The following is a 26,314-nucleotide window of genomic DNA, read 5'->3' on the forward strand; positions in this document are numbered from 1 at the left end:
AAAATCTTAAAATCTTCTCGGAAGGAAATTCCATATACAAGACTCATGAAACAGGCCATAAAATTATAGCTTATATAAGATTATAGATACAGCAATATAGCATTCAAACATTATACACTTCTGTGCAAATATGTGGTCATATTTAAGGTATTAGTAAACTGAATTTATTAAATCCCTTCCTTCATCTTTCTTTAGTCTTTTACACAAGTGTACTATGATAACCATACTAGTAATATGATGGTTTCCTATGTATGGCAGTATAAATTAAAATACAACACTAAAATTTATGTAGACACTGAGCCTTGTTTATCGCACATTTATTTGTCTGTAAATGTTTTTGAACCAAACCGAACTACAAACTTTCACCAGATTTCCAAAAGTTTCAGTGACGTTGAGTTTCTCTGTACGCACATGCGCATGTTGATAAATGCTAATTACCCGTAAAGTGCAAAGTGCCTGCACAGTACAGCTAATGACACCCAAAAAACTCCATAAAAGGAAAAGCTTTCAGCAGAGAGCTGAAAAAACACAAAATGAGGACAAAATGGTGAAAAAAAGGGAATTTCTCAGACCCAGATGGGGGAAATCATTTTGACTCACATCTATGACAATCATACTACTAAAAAAAAAACATAACCTTAATCGTCTATTACAGAAAAGGTGAATTAGGTGTGAATTAAGTGAGGTGAAAACAAAACGGTTTGACAAGAAAACAGGAAAAAAAAGGTATCTACTCTGTACCTGGATGATCACGGACACAAAGCATAGCACACACAGTAAAGGCTATGCTTATCTGTTTTAAGTATCTCGACAACTGTTGGGCACACACTCTTCAGTCTCTCATACACTTCAACCTCTTGTACACAAATGCACCCTCCCTGATGTTGTTTTGGAAAATGTCCTCTGAAAAAACATAATAAAAATAACCCTGATCCATTTGCACCATGCTGGCTTACAGTTACCATATTTTATACAGACCAGATTCTATACAGAGGCATTTCTTTTGTCTTAATTGAATGACTGGTCTTATCTTAATTTATCGATTTGTGCTGGCTTTCAGTCACTCTTCACAAATTTTATGATTTGAAACCTTTCAGGTTTCACATTAGTGAGTCTCCTTACATATAAATTTGCACAAACTCAGCAACTGGAGGATACGAATGTTTTTCTGAACTAATAGGATTTTCATGAATACTAAATTTCTTGTGTAAATGCTCCTACAAACAATTTAGGAATAAATCTGTTTGTATCTAACTTGATAAAGGAAGCCCATTGTGCTTTCAGCTTGGAACTGTATCTAAATAGAGAGACCCTGTAAGAGCAATAAGCCAGAAAATCCTTTAGGGTTCTAAGTTTACCCTTTCTTTCCAACAGTACCCTCACACCACAAGTCACATGACATTACTAAGACATGACTAAGGCTGATCTTCCAGATGTTTCTCTGGCCTCAGGTTCCAAAGCGTACTGGTTTGCAGTCATGGATTCACAGGCAGAATGGTAGGCTGAAAGACTGGAGGACTAATGCATACAGTAGAAGAAAGCATTTGAGCATGTGCACACTTTCAAGTAAGAGCAGGCTTGAGGCAAAGAGAACAAATGAGACAGAGACAGAGATGGAGCTTGTGACTCGATCATTCACCAGGCCTATGGGGAGAAGAGACCTCAAAGCAAAGCTGCCATCAAGCACACACAAAAAACTATTCAAGTCAGAGGGACTCCATCGCTGACTCATGAGGGGCTTTTTATCTACAGGCTACGGGCTGGTCTCACGGCCGGGTTTACAGTACACAGAACACAAACAAAACGACTAAAAAACAATGGCCATTCATCTGATTTTATGTGAATCATATGTAGTCCAAAGGAAATGTTTCAGACTTCAGTTTTCAATCGGTAAAGCTGAAAACAACATTCTGCTCAAGCTCACAGATCTAAAGCGCTATACATGACTATGTAGAGGGTGTATTTCTTGGTGCTATGATTGTGCTGTGTTGCTATCTTGATGATACTCTGTGCTAAGACCTTAGAAATGTCACGTGTACATGAATAACCAGGTAAATTACACCCATGCTTAGATTGATGCTGGTCATATGTGCAGTACATTTACACGCAGTAAATGTATGAATATCCGATTACACTGGCCCTTATTCGTGCAAATCCTAGATCCTTATTCGTCAATTTCATCTTTGTTGTATCTGTATGCTCAAACTCACGTCTGTTTGGCCATCATCAAGATCATCAATACTTGAAGCAAGTACAGCAAGTAGAGTAGAATAAATAAAAATAGGAAATAATGTTGACAACCACAACTGTGCACACAGCAAATTTATATTACAACACAGGTAATAGGGTTTACTGTCAGCATATAATTTGTAAATGTGGATCTTTATCAGCTCATTAGTCCTTTAATTAAGTATCACGTGCACAGTTTAGTGTATGAGAAATGCCACAAAGTGCCATCCTGGGTGCAGAGTCTTGGACAGAGGATCCAAGCTACTGACAGACATTTGTACATCATAACGGGTTTTTAAGATACTTGAATTCCAAGATGAATAAATAAAATAAAGTTCACATAACATTGATTACAGCCTTAAACAGCTTTACAAAAACAAACCACACTGCCATAACTGATGTTTATTTGCAGTAACTTCAGACAAGATCACTTCAAACTCGGGGTCACTGAAATGTACTTCTCCCTCTTCCGTTTACTTCTTTCCTCAGATCTTGGATGACTCTTTCTTAGGATCCTGATAGCTGGCTGAATGCTTTCCTTTTCATGGCTCACTCTCTCAACACCTGCATATATTAGGGTGTGTTTCATGTAAATTAAATAAACATAAGGAAAATTGGGGCATGCTGTATGCATATGAGATGCAAATAAGGGACTAGTGGGCGGGAGGTTGCATCTACACAGCTAAACCTGATTCACCATTTGCGTTCAAATCACGTCTGGTTAATGAATCAGACACAGATTCATTCATACACCATGCCATGCATTCAAATCTGTGCTTATTTGTATGCAACTTTGATGAATAATTCCTCCCATTTGTAAGTGAGCAGCCCTAATCTTCGGTAAGGTTTGTGGATAAGGATAAGGATCTAAGGCTCAACAAGCGCTAATTTCCTGCTTGCAACATTGTGTCTAGCTCTGGGAGCCTTAAACGCAGGACTGTCAATCAGGCATGCTCATTAGAATATTAGGCCACTCCCAAACAGTCCTTACAATGATCTGATCAGCAGACCTCTACCAGATTCTGCTGGTATTTGGACAGTCTTGCTCTCCTTTTTGCTTATTTCATTCAAACTTTGCTGTTAACATTTTTTTTTATTTTACACAATGTTACCTGGGTACTTCAACAGAACGGTCAGAATTTGTGAATATTAAGAAATATTCTGTTAATTATCAGAAAGCTGGATATTCTTGGATATATTTGCTTATAGATGGATGCAAGATGACTGGTGCTCATATCCCGTGGTCATTTGGAGTGTTGCTTGTGCACGTCCACATTAATTAATGTTACACATCTGCGTGGTGCATTACCAATGTAAATAGCGGGGACGGTATAACACCTTGTGACACTGTGTCTGCAACTGACTAAACAAATTAGTGTTAAGTGGGTTTTCCTATTACCGTTAGTGTTTGAATTTTAAAAACCTCTGATGTATCTAATAGAGAAAACAAACAAATAAATATAAGATAAGAGATGGAGGATAAAATGTAAAAGTGCAGTAAGTGCTGTGCAATACCATTCCTAAAAGCTAAAAACAGTACCTTAAAACCAAACAGAAAGCACAGATAGGTATCAAGCAGATACCTTTTCTAACATCAGTGTACTCTTGAGCTTCCTGCTGGGATTATATTGCTCGAGCGTATCAGACAGGCATGATTTATATATAAGTAATAATGCTGTGAAGTCAACCCTGTAAGATACTGCGTACCAATTTAAGGATGGGTTAAAGTGAGAACTTTGGCAGTTTGAGCATTTGAATTCAGTTGAAGTTGTGTGTCTTTTTTAGGTCAGGAGACTATTATAGTAGATACACTACATGGCCAAAAGTTTGTGGACACCTGACCATCACAACTATATGTGGTCCTTCCCCAAAATGTTGGCACAAAGTTGGAAGCACACAACTGTATAGAATGTCTTTGTATGCTGTACCATTACAATTTCTCTTCACTGGAACTAAAGGATCAAGCCCAAACCTGTTCCAGCATGACAATGCCCCTGAACACAAAACAAGGTCCGTGAAGGCATGGCGTCAAGGCAACTTGCAAGGCTGGAGTGGAAGAATGCCAGACTGCGTGCTAGGCCTTCTTGCCAGACCTCATCAAATGGAATGTCCAACTAGGACATGTGTGTGATGGCCAGGTGTCTACATACTTTTGGCAAAATAGTTCATAAACTGAAAAAAAATACCCCAAGAACCAAACCACAGGAAACACCACAGGACAGATTCATACTTGGCCATTTCAACAAAACAGTCTCTGCCTTTTAAGTTTGAATTAAACCAACTTAGCACCATTCCTGAGAGTCCAGCCCAGGTTTCAAGACAATCTAAGAGTGTTTTACGAAGTAGTAGTGGAACAGATGTTCCGTTAACATTCTTATTTAAATGGATGTCATGAAAAGCCTTCCTAAGAGTAGTGCTTGTTATCCTGAATGAAAGTGATCAAAGTAGCTATTTACAGTTAGGAAACTAGTCAGTGTTTTTGATGACTACTTTCTCAGTGATTTTTTAGATGAAAGGTAAATTTCAAATGGGTCTGAAATTATTTAACACGGTTGCTTCACAAGAGCGGGACTTCACAAGAGCTGTTTTCAATAAACTAGTTTTCTCTTTACCGACATGGCATCTCACTCAAGCATAAAAGCCTATTTGTGAGGTTTTTTTTTTTTTTTTTTGCATAAACTAAAAAATATCTGGTGTTTCTGACTCATTACAATTTGCATCAAAGCAGAAGGAAGGAAGCCTCACTATACTGAGCTCGATGCTGAAGTTATAGTCTACATGGATTTCCAAAAGCTGTCCGCTTGCCATCACTTTGGAGGACTTTCTGCTTGTTTTCACATCTCTTAGACTATTTTCTGTCCACAATGCCAGTTAGTACCAATAGTAGAACCCGTGACTGAGAAAGCAGCTTTCCAAGTATCACACAATAATACAAAAATGTAATACTTCTTTGCCACCTTAAACTTTAAAATGTCACCTTAATCATTAAACCAAGGGCTGAGCAAAGCCACTCAAGAAAATGAGGTTCTTATATAAAAAGCCATGCATTATGCAGACTCATTTGTGCTCTTACTTAAAATAACTAAGTAGTCTTTGAATATAAATGAATTAGGGTGAAAAAAATTTTGCCCTAATTCATTTATAGGCTGTGCCCTTGTAATGAACTGCAGCCTCATGAACAGTAATCAGAAATGTTCTCATATATGAAACATATGAAACCAAGAAACAGTTTGTGCTTCAGGCCTGCTACTGTTATTAATAAACTCAGAAAAAAAAGCTACACCTCTTTTAAATCACATAAAAAGTTTCCAATTAAGCCTAATCGTTTCTAACATTTACAGTGAACGTTTGCCATGAACGATTATGTGCATTCTGAAGAAGAATTTGTCTCACCAGTGTTACAATCCTAAAATCCCCATTTGAAAAATGATTTGTGGTGGCCAAGAGGAATAAGTGGATTACAGGATTTCATATGCATCAGCGAATCCTAAGTGGCTTTTCTCTCCTCATGGTAGAGAGGGAAGCAAATTAAGCCTCCTTTACACTCAAAGCACAGGACACTCAAAACATATGACAAATTATTTTTTTGCAGATGTTTCACTGTGTTAAAGCTTTAAATGAGGCACGACAGCTAGTCTAAAGATAAGCGTACTGCAAGGCATCTTCCTTTTGCCAGGAAATTTGACCAAGTCTTGTCTTGGTAGATTCCCACAGCAATTAGTTTGCTGTTAAATAACAGCATGCAAGTCTGTGTGTGAAATGGGATTTACAGACACAGTTATAAACAGCTAGACAGATTTATGTAAACACGCTAATGCAGACTGCACCTAGAGGTGTTTCATAGTGCACTTCTGAAGAAGAGGTCCAGGGTTAGAAAAACACCTAAAAAAGCAGGCAGAGCATTAAGCGTGCGCGCACATACTCGCACGTGCACGCTTGCGCGCCCACGCACTCATGCACACAGGAAATCCGGTCCACTCTGCGACGCCTTTAAAGCACTTTCAGTAGAGCAACTGTTAAAACCTCATTTATGCTTCTCCAAAGTGGGAGTGGCCTGTATTCTGTTTCATACCTCAGCTATTTACAAGCTGCCCATCAAACCATTTGTTTTAACCAAATACTGATGAAGACAATATGGAACCACACTCTCTCAGCAGGGCTGGGAAAACATTAGTTCAGCTAAAAGACAGGCTACTCATCACAATCCGCATAGGCATCTTACCTCAAGTTATGAAGCAGCATCCATGATTGACGGCACATCTGCTAATTAAAAGTAATAACCGAAACTTTTCATTCGTTCACTTCATTCATTTATCCTTTCTTACCAAACACCCAGCTTATAGAGTTGGTCAGTTGTTCCTAAACACCGACTCAACAATAAACGTGAGACGAGTCGCGAACCAAGCAGCCAACAAGATATATAATGTTATTCAATGAAATTATATTTATTAGGAACACCTGTACACCTGAACATGCATGTGATTATCCAATCAGCCAATCACGTGGCAGCAGTGCAATGCATTAAATCATGTAGATACAGATCAAGAGCTTCAAGTAATGTTCAGGTTAAACTTCAGAATGGGGAAAAATGTGCTCTCAATGACTTTAACCGTGGCTTGGTTGTTGGTACCAGATAGGCTGGTTTGAGTATTTCAGAAACTGCTGATCTCCTGGCATTTTCACACACAACAGTCTCTAGAGTTTACACAGAGTAGAGTGAAAAACAAAATCATCCAGTGAGTGGCAGTTCTGTGAAGGAATATGCGTTGTTGATGAGAGAGGTCAGAAAAAGAACAGCCAGATTTGTTCCAGGAAGCCTATAGTAACTCGAATAACCACCTTTACAACCGTGGTGAGCACAAAAGCATCTCAGAATGCATAACACATCGAACTTTGAGGTGGATGAGCTACAACAGCAGAAGACCACATCGGGTTCCACTCCTGTCAGTCAAGAACAGGAATCTGAGGCTACAGTGAGCGCAGGCTCACCCAAACTGAACAGCTGAAAATTGGAAAAGACCCGGTGATATTTGTGCTAGATAGTAACTGCTATGTGTGAAAATCCCAGATCACCAGTTTCTGAAGTACTCCAACCAGCCTTTCTGGCACCAACAATCATGCCACGATCAAAGTCACTGAGACCACATTTGGTGATCTCCCCATTGTGAGGTTTGATGTGAACATATGAATTGTATCTGTATGATTTTCTGCACTGTACTGCTGCCACACGATTGGCTGGATTTCTCTGTGCCAACATTCCAGGCCCGGATGCCATTGTTTAGGGGTCAATCGAGTTAAAATAATTTACAACGCACTTCACACACTCAAAGACGCTTTCAAATTCAATTAAATATGTAAATTCAGAAGAGGTTACTGTTTTAAGAGAACAGTTGAAAGGAATCACAAGGGCCTTGAAAGACAACAGGAAAGCACTGAAAGTTCAGTCCCCATAGACACCAGTACTGTAGGACGTGGAGTGTGTGAGCTGGATGTAAAAATGCAGTATATGGAGGAGGTATAGCTAAGTGTTGTGCTTTAACTGTAAGGAGTGGGAGTTTGTAATTAACTCAGGATGAGATGGGCAGCCAGCATAACTCAAAGCATGGGTGTAATATATGCAGAACACGCTTACAAATTGAATGCCAGTGCAGATGGATAGAATTAGTGTTGAATTTCTAGTCATGAGGCGATTTCCAGATGGAACACACTGTTTATTTGTAAGCGTGAAAACCCAGACATAAATTAGTTCTTCCTGAGGCATTCTAGCATGACAGGAGAGATGAATAAAGTGATTGAATAATCAGTTATTCCTCCAATATTCAACTAGTCAATTACTGAAGCTGGTTAGTGAGTTTTTTTTTTTTTAAACCAGATTTCTGTTTCTAATATTTTGGTCAGCAGCTTAACGCCTACAGTATCCAGTTAATACTGTGTATTATTCAGCTATTCTTCTTAACACATATTGTTCAGTACCTACTATTCAGAACGATAAAACTAATAGGAATTGTACATAGTTAGAACAATGAGGAACGTAAGTCTGGACCAGCTAAAGGATTTTTTTTTGTTGTTTTAGCCTCAATTTCTAACCTTTATGATTTTCCTTCATGGTTTGTCTTCACCCTCAGACAGTGTTCTCCTCGGGTCAACAAACTCAATTTAGGAACCAACATGCTCTGTAAGAGCTCAGATAGCTCTGTTGGTAGAGCACTAGACCTCTAATCTGAGGGTTTAGGATTTAGTAAAGCAGTAAGCTATGGGAGGGCGTGCGTTACAGTGATTTTTTTCACGGGTAAGGGTGTTCTTAAGAAATGACGTGAAGTGGAGCTCAAGTGACTTATTGCTTTTATAAAACTTCGACAAAAACAGTATGATAAAATCCCTTGTCCAATAAATAATTTTACTTATCATTAAAAATATTCGCTATAAACAATTCTTCCACCACATGATGTAATCTATTAACAGGAAGCTCTGGTTGCTAAGCACCGTAACAGGCTATTGGAATATTCCATGTGTTCAACAACGGCTGAAATGTAACATATTTTATTTAAAACCTAGCACATTGAATTACTGTGATGTAATCACATATGTACGTATATTGAGGATTTACACTGACTTTGAACGTGGCTCAGCTAATCAGATTTTAGAACCCAATTTGTTTTATAAATCCCTGTTTAGAGAAACTTTATCTCAGTAGTTTTGAGGTACTGATCAGAAGGTTGTGAGCTCAAATCCCAGTACTGCCAAGCTGCCTCTGTAGGGTCCCTGAGCAAAGTCCTTAACCCTCTCTGCTCCTGGGGGGCCATATCATGGCTGACCCTGCACTCTGACCTCTGCTTACTAACAAGCCAGGACATGCAAAGAAATAATTTCACTTTACTCTTCTTGCATATCTAACAAATGCTGACTTTTTCTTTTTTTAAGCTAGCCAGTTTTATTTCAATAAGGGATATAACTTGAGATGGATGTGATTATATATCCATTATTATTCGGCTGCATTGTGGTACAGTGGAAAGTGTGTGATATAAAGTACATCACACAATAACAACAGTACCCAAGGCTACCCAAGAGTATTGTTGCCCCTTGAAGATAATAGTGTATAGGATGATTGGAGAGAAAAAAAAAAAAAACAATCTCTGTAAAATATATAAGGTAGCACAGTAGCCATGCAGTTAACAGTAGAGATTCAGATGTTACACTCTCTTCCAAATCCCACGGCAACAGTAAACTGAGCAGGAAAACTGCGTCACTCGGTGACTACTGGTGATGCGGTTTTTAAAAAGGCCCAAAGTGGATATCAAATGAGCCAGCGGTCACATTAAAAATAACCTAAGAACAAATACCACTATTAACATTAAATAGCTAATGGTTACTCACATCAGTATATGGTGAGTGGCATGGTGGTTAAAGCGCTTCTACCAATTATGTTTCAAATTGAACACAAAAAGAACCCTTTAGGTTGAACCCTTTACGTTCAAGATAGAATGCTAGATCCCATATAAATAAAAAATAACTCCCCAAATCCTGGAAGTAGCCATTAGAAGATGGGTAAATTGTGGCCATGAAGGGATGCACATGGTCAGCAACAATACTCAAATAGGCTATAGTATTCAAGCAATGATTAATTGCTATTAATGGGCCCAAAGTGTTCCAAGAAAAGATTCCCCACACTATTACACCACCTCCACCAGCATGGACTGTTGACACAAGACAGGTTGGGTCCATGGATGTATGCCATTGATGCCAAATTCTGAGCCTACCATCTGATTGCCTCAGCAGAAATCGAGATTCATCAGACCAGGCTAAGTTTTTTCCTTCAATTGTCCAGTTTTGGTGAGCCTGTGTCCACTGCAGCCTCAGCTTTCTGTTCTCTGCTGACAGAAGAGGAACCCGACGTCGTCTTCTAGTGTTGTTGCCCATCTGCCTCAAAGTTTGACATGTTGTGCATTCTGAGATCCTTTTCTGCTCACCACAATTGTAGAGAGTGATTATTGGAGTTACTGTAGCCTTTCTGTCAGCTTGAACCAGAACCATTCTCTGTTGAACTCTCAACAAGAGTTTCCGTCTGTAGAACTGCGGCTCACTGGATGTTTTTTCTTTATTGTACCGTTCTGAATAAACTCTAGATACTGTTGAGTGTGAAAATCCCAGGAGAACAGCAGTTATAGAAATATTCAAACCAGCCCGTCTGGAATCAACAATCATGCCACAGTGAAAATAACCGAGATCACATTTTTTCTGATGGTAGATGTGAACATTAGCCGAAGCTGCTGGCCCGTATCTGTAGGATTTTATGCACTGCACTGCTATCACACAATTGGCTGTTTAGATAATTGCATGAATGCGTAGATGTACAGGTGTTCCTAAGAAAGTGCACAGTAAGTGTATTTAGAGTGGCAGTCTTGAATCACAGTTTTTTAAGAGTGTTTGGTAAAAATAAAGATGACAGATATACAATGAGAGTGTAGGATAGAGGTGTGCATTTGTGCATTAAGACTGGGATCTCGCAGGACCCAGCGAGAAAGATGCAGAGAAAGGGTTTTTACTTTCACACAGGCAATCAGATATGAAGCTCGCAGAACACAGAAAGACCATGTACATTTAAGTGAGGGTATTGGGTGCTCATGTGACACTGCAAATCTTCAGTAAATGCTTTATCCTGGCTATGGTTATGGTAGGTTAAATGTGTTCATATTATGAGAAGTTTGCTAGAAAATATCGCAGACAGGTGCGCTCAAAAATAATAGCAACAGATTGTGTACAGGATCAAGCAGGCTTGGTCAAGAGCGTGTGCAGGTGTTGGTGGGATTGGTCAGAGTGACTGGGATTGGTCCAGAGCGTGGCACCAGCAAGAAGGATTGTCAAGTATATGAGCAGGATCAAGCTGAATTGGTCAACAGCGTGTGCAGGAGTGAGAGGGATTGGTCAACAGCGTGTGCAGAGAGGGATTGGTCAGCAGCGTGTGCAGGAGTGAGAGGGATTGGTCAACAGCGTGTGCAAAGAGGGATTGGTCAACAGCGTGTGCAGAGAGGGATTGGTCAGCAGCGTGTGCAGGAGTGAGAGGGACTGGTCAACAGCGTGTGCAGGAGTGAGAGGGATTGGTCAACAGCGTGTGCAGGAGTGAGAGGGATTGGTCAACAGCGTGTGCAGGAGTGAGAGGGATTGGTCAACAGTGTGTGCAGGAGTGAGAGGGATTGGTCAACAGTGTGTGCAGGAGTGAGAGGGATTGGTCAACAGCGTGTGCAGGAGTGAGAGGGATTGGTCAACAGCGTGTGCAGCAGTGAGAGGGCTTGGTCAACAGCGTGTGCAGGAGTGAGAGGGATTGGTCAACAGCGTGTGCAGGAGTGAGAGGGATTAGTCAGAATTTCTTTGAGAATGGGTGGGAGAGGGATTAAAAAACAGTCCCGCACACACCTCTCTTGCAGGCTGATCATGATGCCTTATCCATAATTCATGTTAGTAACATCATACGGTCTGGATACTATTAAAGACTGGCAGGTTTACATCTCCAAATATTATTCATTACTCATAAAGCACTATTTCCCTTGTAACAAGAACTTCTTTTCAAGGCAAATCCCACAGGACTTCCTGTACATCATCAGCACTGTCGTTATTATGCATTATCCGTCCGTCTTCATTTGAAGGCGACACTGTTTCAGGTCAATAAAAGGTTATAATAATTTATTTAAGCACTGAATAGACCTACCTGCATTAGTTATTAAAGGACTGTGTACGTCAGGCTAGTGTCAGGTGGACTTGGCCTTCAGCCAAATTAATAACACAGGGTTACAGAGAGCTTTCTTTATACCGATTAGTCAGCTAGTCATTCAGAAAACCCACTGACTCATGGGCATAACTTTGTTTTGAAAAGTGCTAGGGGACAAGAATAATGAGAGTGCAAAAGGAGAAAACCACTGTGCGATCAAAGCTAGGAGCATGATCCTACCGTTATAATGAAATTATGACAGCTATAATGAAATTCTGGCAGCTATAATGACAGCTACAGCTGATATAAACTGGCGTAACCATAAAACGCAGGAAAAGAAATTGACTCATGCTGTTCATTTATAGCTGGGAGGATGCAAAAGTTTTATCATAAAGGATTTATTACAGACGCCATACAGAGAACAAATGCCATTCGGGCTAAACTAATATTTTTAGAATTTGTTTGTCATTAGTTTCTTTTCTGCAAGCTGTTATGTGCAAGACTTACATTTTATAAGATATTTATGTACCACATTTTCCAAAAATGGTCTCCAGCATAAGTTATGTAAAGCACAGCACACAAGCTACACACATTAATGCCACCTTTAGAAAGGGTAAGGGGAATTAATGCTTACACACATAACTGAAAAAGTTTGCCACAGTTTTAAAATGTAAAAGTGTTTGCCATTTCTAATCCATGGGCCATTTCTCAGTTTAATATTTGTTTTAGCTTTTTTTTCCCCTAATATCTGACTTCATAAGGAATAAATGTAGATAGTATAAATGATCAATTCAGTCAGCTGAGAGTGAATCTGCCTGACTCAACTTGTTTTTAGGGAAAACTGCCCTTCCTCATGTCCCCTGAATTCCTGTTCATGTGCTGTTGCTTTCTTGGGAATGTTGAGACTCATAGGTTTATGTCTGAGTTTGATGAAAGCAAATGGTGCCTTGTTTCGGTGGGAAGAACACATTTAATGAGCTCGATAAAGACTTGTGTCTGCATCCTGTAAACATTCCCCTCGGCTCCCTCCGTTCCCCCTGCTGCTTCACAACTACGCTCAAATTCCAGCCTTACACACAGCTGGCATGCCATGGTGCACTTTCGGAGAAGCAAGTTTTAAGCACGAACACACACGAAACTTGGATAGGTCTTCTGCAGCTACACATCTGGATAAATAAAGCTGAAACATTACATGTGAAGTCAAAGTAATAGAGCGAGGTCTCGGTTCCCAACAGTCCACCACACTAGAGAGGTCGAGAACCATGGTGTTGTGAGGAAGACACACCTAAATACACAACAAGAGCGAGGTTGGAGGTCACCTTCCCCTGTGCTCAGCCAGATTTAACTCGACCGACTTTGTGAAAATCATTTTAACAGCATATAAGAAAGCTCACAGGATGCTATTTTGGGGATGCTATGTGCGTTAGACACCCTGCACAAAGACCTTCCAAATGATGAGCTCTAATAATAATAATAATAATAATAATAATCTCACTAGATGAGCCTCTTATTCACAGTGGCTGTCTGGGACAGAGCAGGAAACACTTCTTGAGCGTTGCTCTCATTAGTGCTGGACAGGCAGAGATGGACAGAGGAGGCGACTGAGGTACGAGTCAAGCAGCCGATGTGAACCCACATGAGTGGAAAGTCGAGGCTGAGTGTATACCGCTGCAGGCTTTCACTGTTTACTTCACCGTGCTAGAACATGAACAGATGCGAGCGTGCGCGCGCACACACACACACACACACACACACACACACACACACACACACACACACACTGACAGACACACATGCACACTGAACCATGAAAGAGAATTTTTTTAATTTAAATAAAGGTTCTCATGTTAGTGCCTAAACTAGAACAAGCATTTTGAATTAATGAACAGCAATCTTCAGTTATTTTTATAAAGGAATTACAGTTAATGCTCAATATTCAAAAGAAGTATTATAAGGTGTTACAGTTGGAACAGTGCAAAAATCCCTGCACAATTTGCACATATGTACAATATTTTTAAGGATGTTTTGAAAGCAATAAATTTATCCTCAGCCATTTGACATGTGGACTAATTTGAATTGGATCACAGATACAAAATGTAAAATCAAGATAAATAGAGAAAAAGAGAACATTATTGTTACTGTGGTCAATAAAAAAAAAAACTTTATAATAACACTGTAATGTCTCTTAAATCACCTCTAAAATAAAGAGGATGACTTTTAAAAAAAAAAAAAAAAAAAAAAAAACACTGAAGACTGCTGTTCTGGTAGAAAAGCGATTCCTCTCAGACATCAAAACTATTCTTTAACAACTGCATTTAACCACTCAAAGATCTCCAACATTTCCTGGGATTTTCACACACAACAGTCTCTAGAGTTTACACAGAATAGTGCAAAAAAACAAAAAACATTGAGTGAGCAACAGTTCTGTGGGTGGAAATGCCTTGTTGATAAGAGAGGTCAGAGGAAAATAGCCAGATTGGTTCGAGCTGCCAGGAAGGATATAGTAACTCATATAATGACTCTTTATAACCGTGGTGAGCAGAAAAGCATGTCAGCCTGCACAAAACATCAAACTTGAGGTGGATGGGCTACAACAGCAATGGGTCCACACTGGGTCCCACTCCTATCAGCCAAGAACCGACATCTGAGGCTATCATGGGCACAAGCTCTGGACAAACAGGACGGTTGAAGATTATAAAAAAAATCTGGTCTTTTTTCCAGTCTTCCACTGTCCAGTGGGGTTGAGATCAGTGCTCTGTGAAGGCCACTCGAATTCTTCAGGGTCATTGTCATGCTGGAACAGGTTTGAGCCCCTTAGTTCCAATGAAGGGAAACAGTAATGTTACAGCATACAAAGACATCCTAATGTGTGCTTCCAACTCTGTGGCAACAGTTTTTTTTAAAGGCCATATAATGCTCATATAAGGTCAGGTGTCCACAAACTTTTGGCCATATAGTGTATATACAGTCAGGTCCATAAATAAATTACAGATTAAAGAGATAAAAGGTCTGGAGTTGATTCCAAGTGTTGAATTGGCATTTGGTAGCTGTTCATGGGAACTCTCAATATGCTGTGTTGATTCAAGTAAAGACAGTCTTCATTAAGCTCAAAAAAAAAAAAAAAAAAAACCCACACCTATCTGAGAAATAGCAGAAACTTGAGGAGTGACCAAATCAACAAATTGGTACATTCTTAAAAGAAGGAATGCACTGGCGAGCTCTGCAACACCAAAAGGCCTGGAAGACCGCACAAGACAACTGAAGTGGATGATTGCAGAATTCCTTCCTTCGTGAAGAAAAACCCCTTCATAACATCTAGCCAATTCAAGAACACTCTCGAGGAGGTAGACGTGTCATTGTCAAAGTCAACAATCAAGAGATGCCTTCATGTATGTAAATACATATGGTGTACCTCAAAATGCAAATCACTGGTTACACTCAAGAACAGACAGGCCAGATTAGACTTTGATTTAAAAAAAAAACAAAAACAAAAAAAGGCCTGACCAGTTCTTAAACAAGATTAACTTGTAAACTTGTACCAGAATGATGGGAAAAGAAGACTATGGAGAAGGAAAGGAAGGGCTCATGATCCAAAGCATACCACATCATCTGTCAAACATGTGGAGGAAGTGTTAGCATGGGCATGTATGGCTACCAGTGGGACTGGGTCACTGGTGTTTATTGATGATGTGACTGCTGATAGAAGTAGCAGATGAATTCTGAAGCGTACAGAGCTATACTTTCAGCTCAGATTCAGTTAAATGCTGCAAACCTGATAGGATGGCACTTCACAGTTCATATAGCTAATGACCCAAGACATCCAGTGATAGCAACCCAAGAGCTTCTTAAGACAAAAAAATTAAATGTTCTTAAATGTCCTATGACCTCAACCCAGTTGAGCATGCTTTTCAGTTACTGAAAACAAAACTGAAAGCAGAAAGACTCAAACCAGCAGCAACTGTAGGCGGCTGCAGTAAATGACTGGCAAAGCATCTCAAGGGAGGAAACTCAGCATTTGATATTGTCCACGGGTTCCAGACTTCAGGCAGTCACTGACTGCAAAGGATTTGTATCCAAGTATTAAAAATAATCCTTATATTTATGATTATGTTAGTTTGTCCAATTACTTTTGAGGCTGTGAAAATGGAGTGACTCTGCAAAAAATGGCTGTAATTCCTAAACGGTTAATATTTTTGTTAAACCCCTTGAATTAAAGCAGAAAGTCTACACTTCAAATCATGATTTCTTCATTTCAAATCCCTTGTGGTGGTTTATAGAAGCAAAATTACCAAAACTGTGTCACTGTCCAAATACTTATGGACCAGACTGTAGGTTTTCTCACAAACTGCCAGTGATAGTGTTGCACTTTTAAATAAAATATTATTAGAATATAATACATTATATAATAATTATAATAAAATATTTATTAAATATAAACAAATATTAATAAACAAATTTATAATACATGTATTTTTATTTTTTTTTTTAACTATTTAAAATGATTTTTTTAATAGTCAAATAAATAAAAAGATTCAACAGGTAACTAATTTGAGTGATCCAGACACAAACTTCTGTCAGTTCACTTAAACTTATTTCTTACTTAGATTTTCTAATTCTTGAACATTTAAGCTAATTGTAAACATAAAACTTTATAATTTGACTCTAAAACAGTCGCATTCTTTAGAGTAAGTTTTGTTATCACTAATGTGTCTCACACCTAAACCACACTGTGGTCTGCTGGCTTTGTTCTACTTGTGACTTCCTGTAAGCAAGACACATCATACTAGTACTAACTGATCAAACTGATCTCGCCTGATGATAACTAACCTCAAATTGTAAAGCAAAGAAAATGTTCAGTTCAGGACTTTTTTCCAGCATTTTGGACAACCCCACAGTCAGGAAGAGGAAGGTGAACAGTGTGCATACATATGTTTTCATATCCAGATAATATGATTTATTCAGAGAACTTTTTCCCCCAAAACTGTCTCATACTAAATATTTTGCAGTCATAGCAACAGTAATATTGGTAGTATTTACAGACCCTCTTACAAAGGCTTTTAAAATCATCTATTCATTTCTCTATCCATTATAGCAGTCAGACTGGATCATTCAGAACTCATCTACCACATTTATTTGCTAAAATCTTTTATCTACAATTAAACACACATTACGGTTGTAAATCATCGAGACAGATTTAGCACCTCCAAAAGTGAGAATAAAGCACGTTATTTACTATTCCCCTCATTTTCACTCAACACTGAAAAAAACACATTTTCAGCAACATTTAAATGACAGCTGCAAAATATTCAGCTACCCAGCAGACGTTCAATGCTGCCATTTGGTGGTTTTAAAGCTAATTGATTTCAGTAGGTGAGCAGAATGCAGCTTAATCAGCAGAGCTCACATCCGAGTGCAGCCTACTTGATGTTTTGCACTCGTGTCCTGCAGCTACACACTACGGCCTGCGACTGATGGGAGGGACTGGCATTTACACCATTGTGCTTATTTTACCATGAACAGAAATGGCACTTTTAAAAATGTCTGACAACAATCCATTACTGTGCACAATCAACCCACTTGTAATGTGAATAAGTGGCATACAGCAGAGCGAGAGGCATATTAATCATTCTGCTCACACAGAGTGCTGCTGGACATGAAAGGCTGGGAGGGTCTGTTGTTTTCAAAATGTCATGACCACCAACTCGCTTTTTGTCCCTGTGAGATCTCTTAGTCACAGGGCGAGTGTGAAAAGTCTCCATTGTGTGAGCAGCACTGTTTGCGGTGTAAAGAAAAAAACTGCCTTTTTTAGCTCAAATAAAGCAGAACAGATTCAAACTCTAAACTAGAATCAAGTAAGAGATCGCTTACCAAGAATTTGGAGGCAGTTACTCATATTGACACAAGACAAAATTAAATAAAGAGCAAAAAACAAAACAGTTCTATATATAGGATTTTAAATAATGGGAAATTTCTTTCAAGCGGTAGTAGAGTAGATTAAAACTATCCTACCAGTGGCAATAGATAGCTGCCTTGTTATCTGATTTGAGCTGAAAATGTACTTTTTCAAATAGTTAACTGTACATGAATGCTGATTCTGATTAGACATCAACTGGTACTTGGGTCAAATTAGTTAACACATTTTAGTCACATTTTTCCATTCAAAACACACACTTCTCTCAGTGTATCTACTGTCCTTGAATCGGATTAGTTTTACATGGTGAGGTGGCATAAAGTAATTATTACTGGACTATCTCTGGGATTTTAGTCCCATCCTAATCCATCGTGTTTGTCAATTTTACAGATTGTAAAAACCTTTGATAAATTGGCCAGTAGAAATAACCCCAGATACTATACAGTATAGCCCATCCAAACTGACATACTGTTAAAGATTCCATTACATCCTGTGGGGGAGAAAAAGGTTTGGCTTTTATTCTTTAGTACGAAGACACATCAGGAAGTGCTATTTCCTATCCTCTCCCACCAAAACCGAAACCAAAACCAAGCACTGCTAGAGTTACAATTGCCCTTCAACAGGCCCAGTCCTGTTCCAGCATAACAATGCTCCTGTGCACAAAGCAAGGTCCATGAAGACCTGGTTTGTCAAGGTCAGAGTGGAAGAATTCAAGTTGCCTGCACAGAACCCTGACCTCAACCCCACTGATCATCTCTGGGATGAACTGGAATTCCGACTGCACCCCAGACCTCCTCGCCTGACATCGGTGCCTGTCCTCACTAATGCTCTTACTATAACAGCAAAGGGGGACTAATTCTGGAATGGGAAGCTCAACAAGCACAGATGGGTGTGACGGTCAGGTGTCCACAAACAGATTTGTAATACTAGGGCATGAGGTGTACCCAAAGGTGTAGAGATGTCTGGGCTCTTGTGTGACAAAAGAAAAGTATTTGTTAAAAAAAAAAAAAAAAAAAAATGCTTGTTGAAAATCCATCGTCAAGAGATTGTGAGTTCATTTCCTGAGGATGGAAGAGCCATCCGTAGCCAAGAGCCAAGGTAGCAAAACTGGCCATGCTCTCCGAGTGGGAGGGATGACGTACTGTCAATCACAGCGACACAAGCCAATCATGGGTGTCTCTGAGCTCATGTATGCGTAAGAGGGTAGCACTTTCCTCTCAGTGTCTTACACTGCCCTGTGATGCGGTATAAGCAACGTTTTTCTTTTTGTTCTGTTTATTTTAAAAAGGTGAAAAAAAAAAAAAAAAGAGATGTTCTGTAGAGATGTTTCCTGGATATTTTGATCTTGTCTCTTTGGTAATTCCCAAGATTTTGCTACATAGATTATTCTTAATGGTTTAAAATGACAAAGAGTCCTTTTAGAATATTTTAGAATATTTTATAAATCTGCGGTTTACCTTCCTCTGATGTGGGATTACCTTCCCACAGCACAGTAACGGAAATGAGGTTACCCTCAGTAATGCGTTTGATAAGAAAAGTGCTTTGAGGCACTGCTTTGACTTGCAAGTTGTATACATGTGCTAAATCCTCCCATAGTATCAGGTGACTGTGTGATGCTTCACAACTTCTGCTTGACACCTGGAGGGGAAAAAGTTAACAGTGGCACTAAAATAACTGCGTTCTTCAGGACAGGATCATGTGTCCAAGTTGAAGAAAAAAAGTTTAACGTGAGTGTTTTGCAGTGCACTCAGTGTTTTAGCAGATCCAAAAAGGACCTGACGTAAGTAACATTAGAATAGTAAAAGCAGAAATGTGCATGTGCTGCTAATCATACAGCCTTGAAATATGTATGCTGTGAATTTTGCTCCCTCATCTGCTTTTAACTGGAAATGCTGCAATCCTGCTGCTGACTTGCATTTATTTTAATATCTGTTGTACCCAAGTTGTTTGTTTGAAATGATTTCTTCAGCATCGCTTGTGCAACTGCATTGTTTTATATTGGACAATGATCTGAAAGGTGTATTTTGACTGAACAATGGAAAGGAAAGACAATTTTAGAGACCTGAGATCATTTTAAGGGTGTACTTTCCTCTACTTTGTTGACTAGAATCCAGGGATCTAGGAATTTGTTAAATTTCCTTCATGGCTACTTATTGCTTTTCACAGCATCTATCGGCCCTCGGGCCGTCACAGCCATGGCAATTAGATTTCGCCCAGAAACTGCATAAACATCCACTAGCATGCATAAGTAACACAAATGACATTAATGTTAGAATGCTTCAACAAGACCTACAGTGTACTTAAAAATGTTGATGCTTCAGGGCGCTTCTCACATCTAAACAAGCATTAATCATTAATCACACAGGCAAAGTAACACTCTGCTGTCTGACCAGAAATGTCCAGACATCCGCGCACCTACTATTTTTTTTTCCTCAGAAGTAATTTGGGATTTACCTCAAAGCTCCAAATGTTCTGGGGGGAAAAACAGGAATAGAACAAACTAAAGGTCAGATTAAAAATAGTGCAGCCCACAGCCTCTGGAGTTCAGCTAGTCAGTACAAAACCACCTTCTATAAAATTGTTTCTGCCCCTGGAGAGAACGGTCTAATTTCCCTTCTTCCTCATCTTCAGCAGGAAGGGCAGAGGCGCAAGCGCTGCAATCTCGATGACAGAACGAGGAAGGAAATCGAGATGGCAATAATCACTGACACCAAGCTCAATCATTACAGCATTTCCTTCACATGAACTTGCCATGTGAGTCAAAACGATGCTACGGCATCATCATAGTTCCAAAGTATTTATCCATTTTGTTTGTGAACTAAATTCACAGATTTACTATAATTCACTAGATTCACTATAACCAAAAACCATTAGGTCACTTCCAGTATGAGCATTATTCATCTGATCAACTGATAAAAATACACAGTCAGTAAGCACTGAAAGCTGTACATCAGTTTTGTAGGTAGGATTCTCAATATAGTAACTGTCATGCACACTATTAATAATAGAATACTAATATGTTTAATCCTATAAGTATAAATGATAGAGCCAGTATAAAGCCCCATAAGCATAATGCAGTGTTTAATTTAAAACATCATGGATAGTGCTTTCTTTTAGACTGCTGAAGGACAGCTGAATATCATAGTAAATTTTCCATACTGTTGTAGATGAAAAGGAGTACAATAACTGAGTGAGCTAATAATTAATAGATATGATTTATTTTAATCAAGTTAATGTATCAATATTAACCAAATCAACTAACAATTGTCTGCAGGACTTGATGTGATGTGTTTGCCTAACCTCTCACTGATTTTACTTGCTGTTTAGTTTTTTTAATTTCTCTTTCACTTTTATCAGTGGATTTATATCACTGGGTTAAAGTTTCTGCTTACCTCTTTCGATGTGAATGTGTGTGTGTGTCATGTTTTTTTTGTGGCGAATGTGTTGAAAAAGGAAAGGTTCCTCAAGTCATTAATGACCACTGACCCATTTTCACCTCTGATGACCTCTGAATATAAGAACCAACAAATTAAAAACTTTCAGCATGTTGGTTTATTAGCCAGTGAGACATTACCAAGTAACACACATTGTACCAAAAGATGTGTTGAATTCAGTTGTCAGGTACCAGGTGTATCAAACTGGGACTTCTGGGTGGAGCAGATCACTCAACAGTCGACCTCAATCTTCACAAAATCGTCCTGATAATGCCGTTTCACGTCTATGGTTGAAGCAGTGCTTCTACCGAACAGCAAGGCACAGCAATTTTTATTTAATACCTGCTATAGTTTTCCCTTTTTTCAATTGATTTTATCATCATTTTTATTGTTCCAGGTTGGTTCTTTAGTTACTTACCCATGACAGTGCTTTCGCCTCACGCCAAAAATGTCTGATTCTTTATGTTTTTGTTGTAATATTACATTTCAGAACATTTCAGGTAATATTTTACTACATGTCCACCATCATTTGTGTCCACCATTCTACGTCCTCAGGAGAACTTCTACTTTCACAGGTAAGGTTACGTAATGGGAAACTGACACTCCACTAGGGTAGGGACAGCTCTGGGTTTATATTAACAATGCCCTCCTACACTGCACTCTGTGGAAAAGTGCTAACTGTGAGGCCTAAAGTGTTTAAGTGTTCGTCTTTCTTGCTAACACAAAGCGTCTTTTACTGGACTTTAGCTGTAAGCCGTTACTGGCAAATAAGACCACTACAAGCTGTTATATTTATATACATTTAACATTCTGATTTGCAAAGCTTTGTGTAGATACGTGAAGGATAGATTTAATGAGTGATCACGTTTTACTTTTAAACCATAAAGTAAAATGCTGTACCTTGGCTCTGGTTGAGAAAAGTCCAGGGGCAAAAACTTTTTTGTGATGAAAATTACAACTGACCTGGTAATTCATGAAGCTTTGACACTTGCTTGGTTCTCGGAGTACGGGCAACAGAAATCTGTTTTCCTCAAACTGCAATGTCATGTTCATTGTATTCGACAGAGCTTCAACATGGCATGACTCTGTAATGTCCAGTTCCTTTTGTCCTTTCGGCTAGCCTATGCCTTTACATTTCAACACCCAAGACTTGTAGGAAGAAAAAATATTTTGGTCAAAAATGAACTTTATTTGAAGTGGCTTTTCAGTGAAACTATTTCTTAAAAAAGGGATTATTTACATCTGTGCATCAGTGTGGAAGTGTCAGTTTCTTTTCTCACCCCTAGCTGCTGACTTTTCGAAGAATTTACAAGCATAGCGCAAGGTGTGAACAGTGCACGACACATTATATGAAAATAAACACATTGCAGTTATATTGCTACATATTGCACTGCATTACTAGACATTGCATTACTTTAACCAAACTTCTGACAGCTGGCTCATGTGGAATCCATGTTTCCTCGAAACACCCACTGAATATTCAACCATAAACCTCTGAGATTCGGCAAGATGCTCACAGCTCACATTTAGAAACAGATCGGTCACACAAAGGGCGATGTCAAACAAACAAAAGCAGATTGCTCCTTTGACTGAGGGAAGACTCGCTGACCCTCAGCTTTCTATCAATACCCTGTCTACTTTCAGAAAGCTGGAGGGAAAATGGCCAAGTGTACTTTTAAAGAGCAGGCATTTAAAGGCTATTAGGGCAGCGCAGTGGTGCAGCCCGGAGCGCTGCTGCCTCACAGCTTCAAAATCTGTGGTTCGATCCTGAGCTCAGGTTACTGTCTGCGTGGAGCTTCTGTGCATGTTCTCCTAGTGTAGGTGGGGTTCTGTGTGGGTTCTTCAGTTTCCCTTTCACCTCCCGAATACATGCTGGTCGACGGAATGACTACACTAGGTGTGAATGTGTGTGTGATAAACTGTCGACCCACTCAGGGTGTATTCCCAGCTTGCACCCAGTGTTCCCAGGACAGACCCTGGATTCACCATGACCCTGACCAGGATAACGTAATTACAAAATAATGAATTGCTGAAAGAATTTAAGTGCTATTGTAAGTTTTTTTGTGTGTTAGACTTAAAATGAAATATTTGTATGACTACGATGTTTCAGTCTCAGTCACTCCAATGGAAAATAAGTCATGTAATGTCCGTTTAAGCTCTAAAACAAACCTCCTGTGTTTCTGTTAAGGGTCTTGAGGAGAAGCGAGAGATAAATAAAAGCCATTTGGGATTAATAGTTCATAGCTTCTTGTGCTATTGTTGGCAAAAGGGTTATTTGAAAGGCTTGTGATATTAATAGTGATCAGATGTACAGATGGAGGGTACAGAGAGAGGCCTGAGGGAAGAGAAAAGATGCTGGTGGGAAAGGAAGGGGTATTTTTTTACTGGTTGAAGGAGAAGTTTTCATTTTAAACCCTTGACTCTGTGAGTGGTTGATGTAATTCTGAAACCAGACACAGTGTCGTGTAGTGTTTTGTGACCTGGAAGCTCTTACCAGCAGACTCGCCTGTGTTGATCCAGTCCGGGTTTGCGACGCTTGCTATGGCAAATATATCCGCAGCCAGAAAGAGACACCCTGAAATGATGGTCAGTTTATCCATCTCAGTCCGTGTCGAGGTGAAGTGCGGGAGGGGGGGAATTTGTCCTGAAAAGCGCGAGGACTCAGTGTTTCAGGGTAGCAGGTTTAGCTTGAGCTCTTTTAGTCGTTTAGCCACATCACTTCCCGTCCTGCAATTATGGTCCACCCGCGATAAGAGCCGCGTTTACATCTCAGGACCCGGCGGTTAGCGCTTGTGTGTCCGTTATGAAGCGGTATGTCGCTGCTGAGGCCCCGAGACTCATTCGGTGCAGCGGCATTCGGTGCGCGCGGCTAGCACGAGCAGCGTTAGCTAGCACAACACGGCCCCGGTGTGAGGATCCGAGCGCCGGACGGCGGGCCTACAACCACTCGGCACCCGAACACCCATCTGGCTACGCGTTTGAAGGCGACGGTTTCGGCGTATATGAGCAATATGCGATAAGTGAAGTCAGAATAGCGCGGAGAAAGCCGTTTGCTGATCCCGAGCGATACCGTTATGCGAGCGGAGAGCCATCCTCCTCCTCCTCGGCGGTGTGTTCATGCCCCCTCCTCCTCCTCCTCCTCCTCTCTCCTCTGCTGGAAGCGCATCTGCACGCAACGCGAGCTAGCACCGGGGCATCGACACAACCCGCGAGACAGCTACAGAAACCAGTCAGGGCTGTGTCCAGACTCTTCATTTGACGACTACTGGATCAAAGTGCCATCTGACTATTTAAACGGGGAGGAAAAAAAATTCCTGATTCAGTTCTTAGATGACACCAAGCAGCTAAACAGCCCCCAACGCAGCCTGTGTCGTCAGACGCACAACAGCCTCCAACGTCTCGTTTAGGCGACTGTGTTCTCGCGAGATCGAGGGCGCTCGAGGGTTGATTACATAAACGACGCGACTCGTTAAAATATTTACATCCCTACATATATGTATATGAACAGCATGGAGCCAAAGGTTCGGTGTAAAGCCATAGTTCAGAGAGAAGGCACAACTGTTGGGGCACTTGTGACTCAGGGGTTGGGGATCTGAACTACTGGTCAGAAGGTTGTGTGTTTGAATCCCAGTACCATCAAGCTGCCCAAGTGTGGACACTGAACAATGCCCTTAATCCTCATCTGCTCAGCTGTAAGCTGCTTTGGATAAAAAAAAAAAAAAAGTGTCTGCAAAATGAGTAAAAATACACAGTTTTACCTTACCCCAAATGTAGTCAGTGAGCTGAGATAGTTTGATCTGACATTAGTTTCTTGATGCACTGAATGACGCTGAAATTATATATATATATTTTTATTAATAACATAGACATCTATTATTTGTTATGTCCAGACATCAACATCAACCACATTTTTTTCAGCCAAACTACTTATAGTGTAGGTGGCGTGGTGGTGCAGGTGGGATCGCCGCGTCCCAGCTCCAGGGTCCCTGGAGATCAGGTGTGGAGTTTTGCATGTTCTCCCTGTGTCTGTGTGGGTTTCCTCCAGGCTCTCTGGTTTCCTTCCACCTCCCAAAAACACACTGGTAGGTGGCTAAGCTACACTAGGCATGAATGAGTGTGTGAATGTGTGTATGTGTGTTTATGGTGCCATATGATGGACATAGTGATAGGCTCCGGCTCTACTCTGACCCTGACGAGGATAAAACGGTTACCGAAGACGAATGACTGAAGCATTTGGTGTAGTGGAAAGTTGTGTAACCTGAAATTTTGCCTGAAGTATTTAAGTTACCCATCACAATAATGAGGTCATCATGGGGCATACAACATACATAAAATACTGCATTCTTATTCTTTATATCAGCAGTACTGAGATTCTGCAACATACACCTTCAATCAAACTAGAGGCATGTGAGAGTCACTTTTTTCCACACAAAATGCATTCAACTTTATTTCTTTCTATTTCTATTTAAGTCTGAATATTTCATATTGGTCATGTTCCTACCCTAGCCTTATGACAGTCTTATAAACGTTTACAGCTATAATGTGCCCCATTAGGGTTGCGGGTTCGATTCCTGCCTCCGCCCTGTGTGCACGGAGTTTGCCTGTTCTCCCCGTGCTTCGGGGGTTTCCTCCTGGTACTCCGGTTTCCTCCCCCAGTCCAAAGACATGCATTGTAGGCTGAATGGCATTTCCAAATTGTCCATAGTGTGTGAATGCCCCAAGTTCTCTGAGATAAGCTCCAGGCTCCCCCGCAACCCTGTGTAGGATAAGCAGTACAGAGAAAGGATGGATGGATATGCCCCATTGTAAACCCTGATAATTAAACAAAGTGTGTCACATAAGCTATTACCATAAACCTTAAAAGCCCACTACTGTGTACTAAGATTTTTCTATAACTCTATTTGCAAGCCTGGTTCAATTTTCATCTAGAATAACACTTTCAACTGGATCATTTTTAGTTATAAGCCTCTCTTTTAAGGACCTCTACTAATTAGTATTAAGCCGGGTTCGCTAAACAGCATTAATGAGACAAACTGT

The 26,314-nt window shown here is 40.0% G+C and overlaps 1 protein-coding gene across 1 annotated transcript in view; it reads right to left on the bottom strand.

Moving 5' to 3' along the window:
• mosmoa (modulator of smoothened a) overlaps positions 1-23,902 on the bottom strand; it is a 37,829-nt gene extending 13,927 nt beyond the window's left edge. Inside the window, exon 1 of the mRNA XM_026917296.3 lies at positions 23,772-23,902. Within this exon, the coding sequence (XP_026773097.1) occupies positions 23,772-23,877 (106 nt within the window). The 5' untranslated portion in view covers positions 23,878-23,902. The remainder of the gene's footprint in view (positions 1-23,771) is intronic.
• Positions 23,903-26,314: the final 2,412 nt, after the last annotated feature.

The sequence above is a fragment of the Pangasianodon hypophthalmus genome, chromosome 13 (assembly GCF_027358585.1).
Source record: "Pangasianodon hypophthalmus isolate fPanHyp1 chromosome 13, fPanHyp1.pri, whole genome shotgun sequence".
NCBI classification, from domain to species: Eukaryota; Metazoa; Chordata; class Actinopteri; order Siluriformes; family Pangasiidae; genus Pangasianodon; species Pangasianodon hypophthalmus.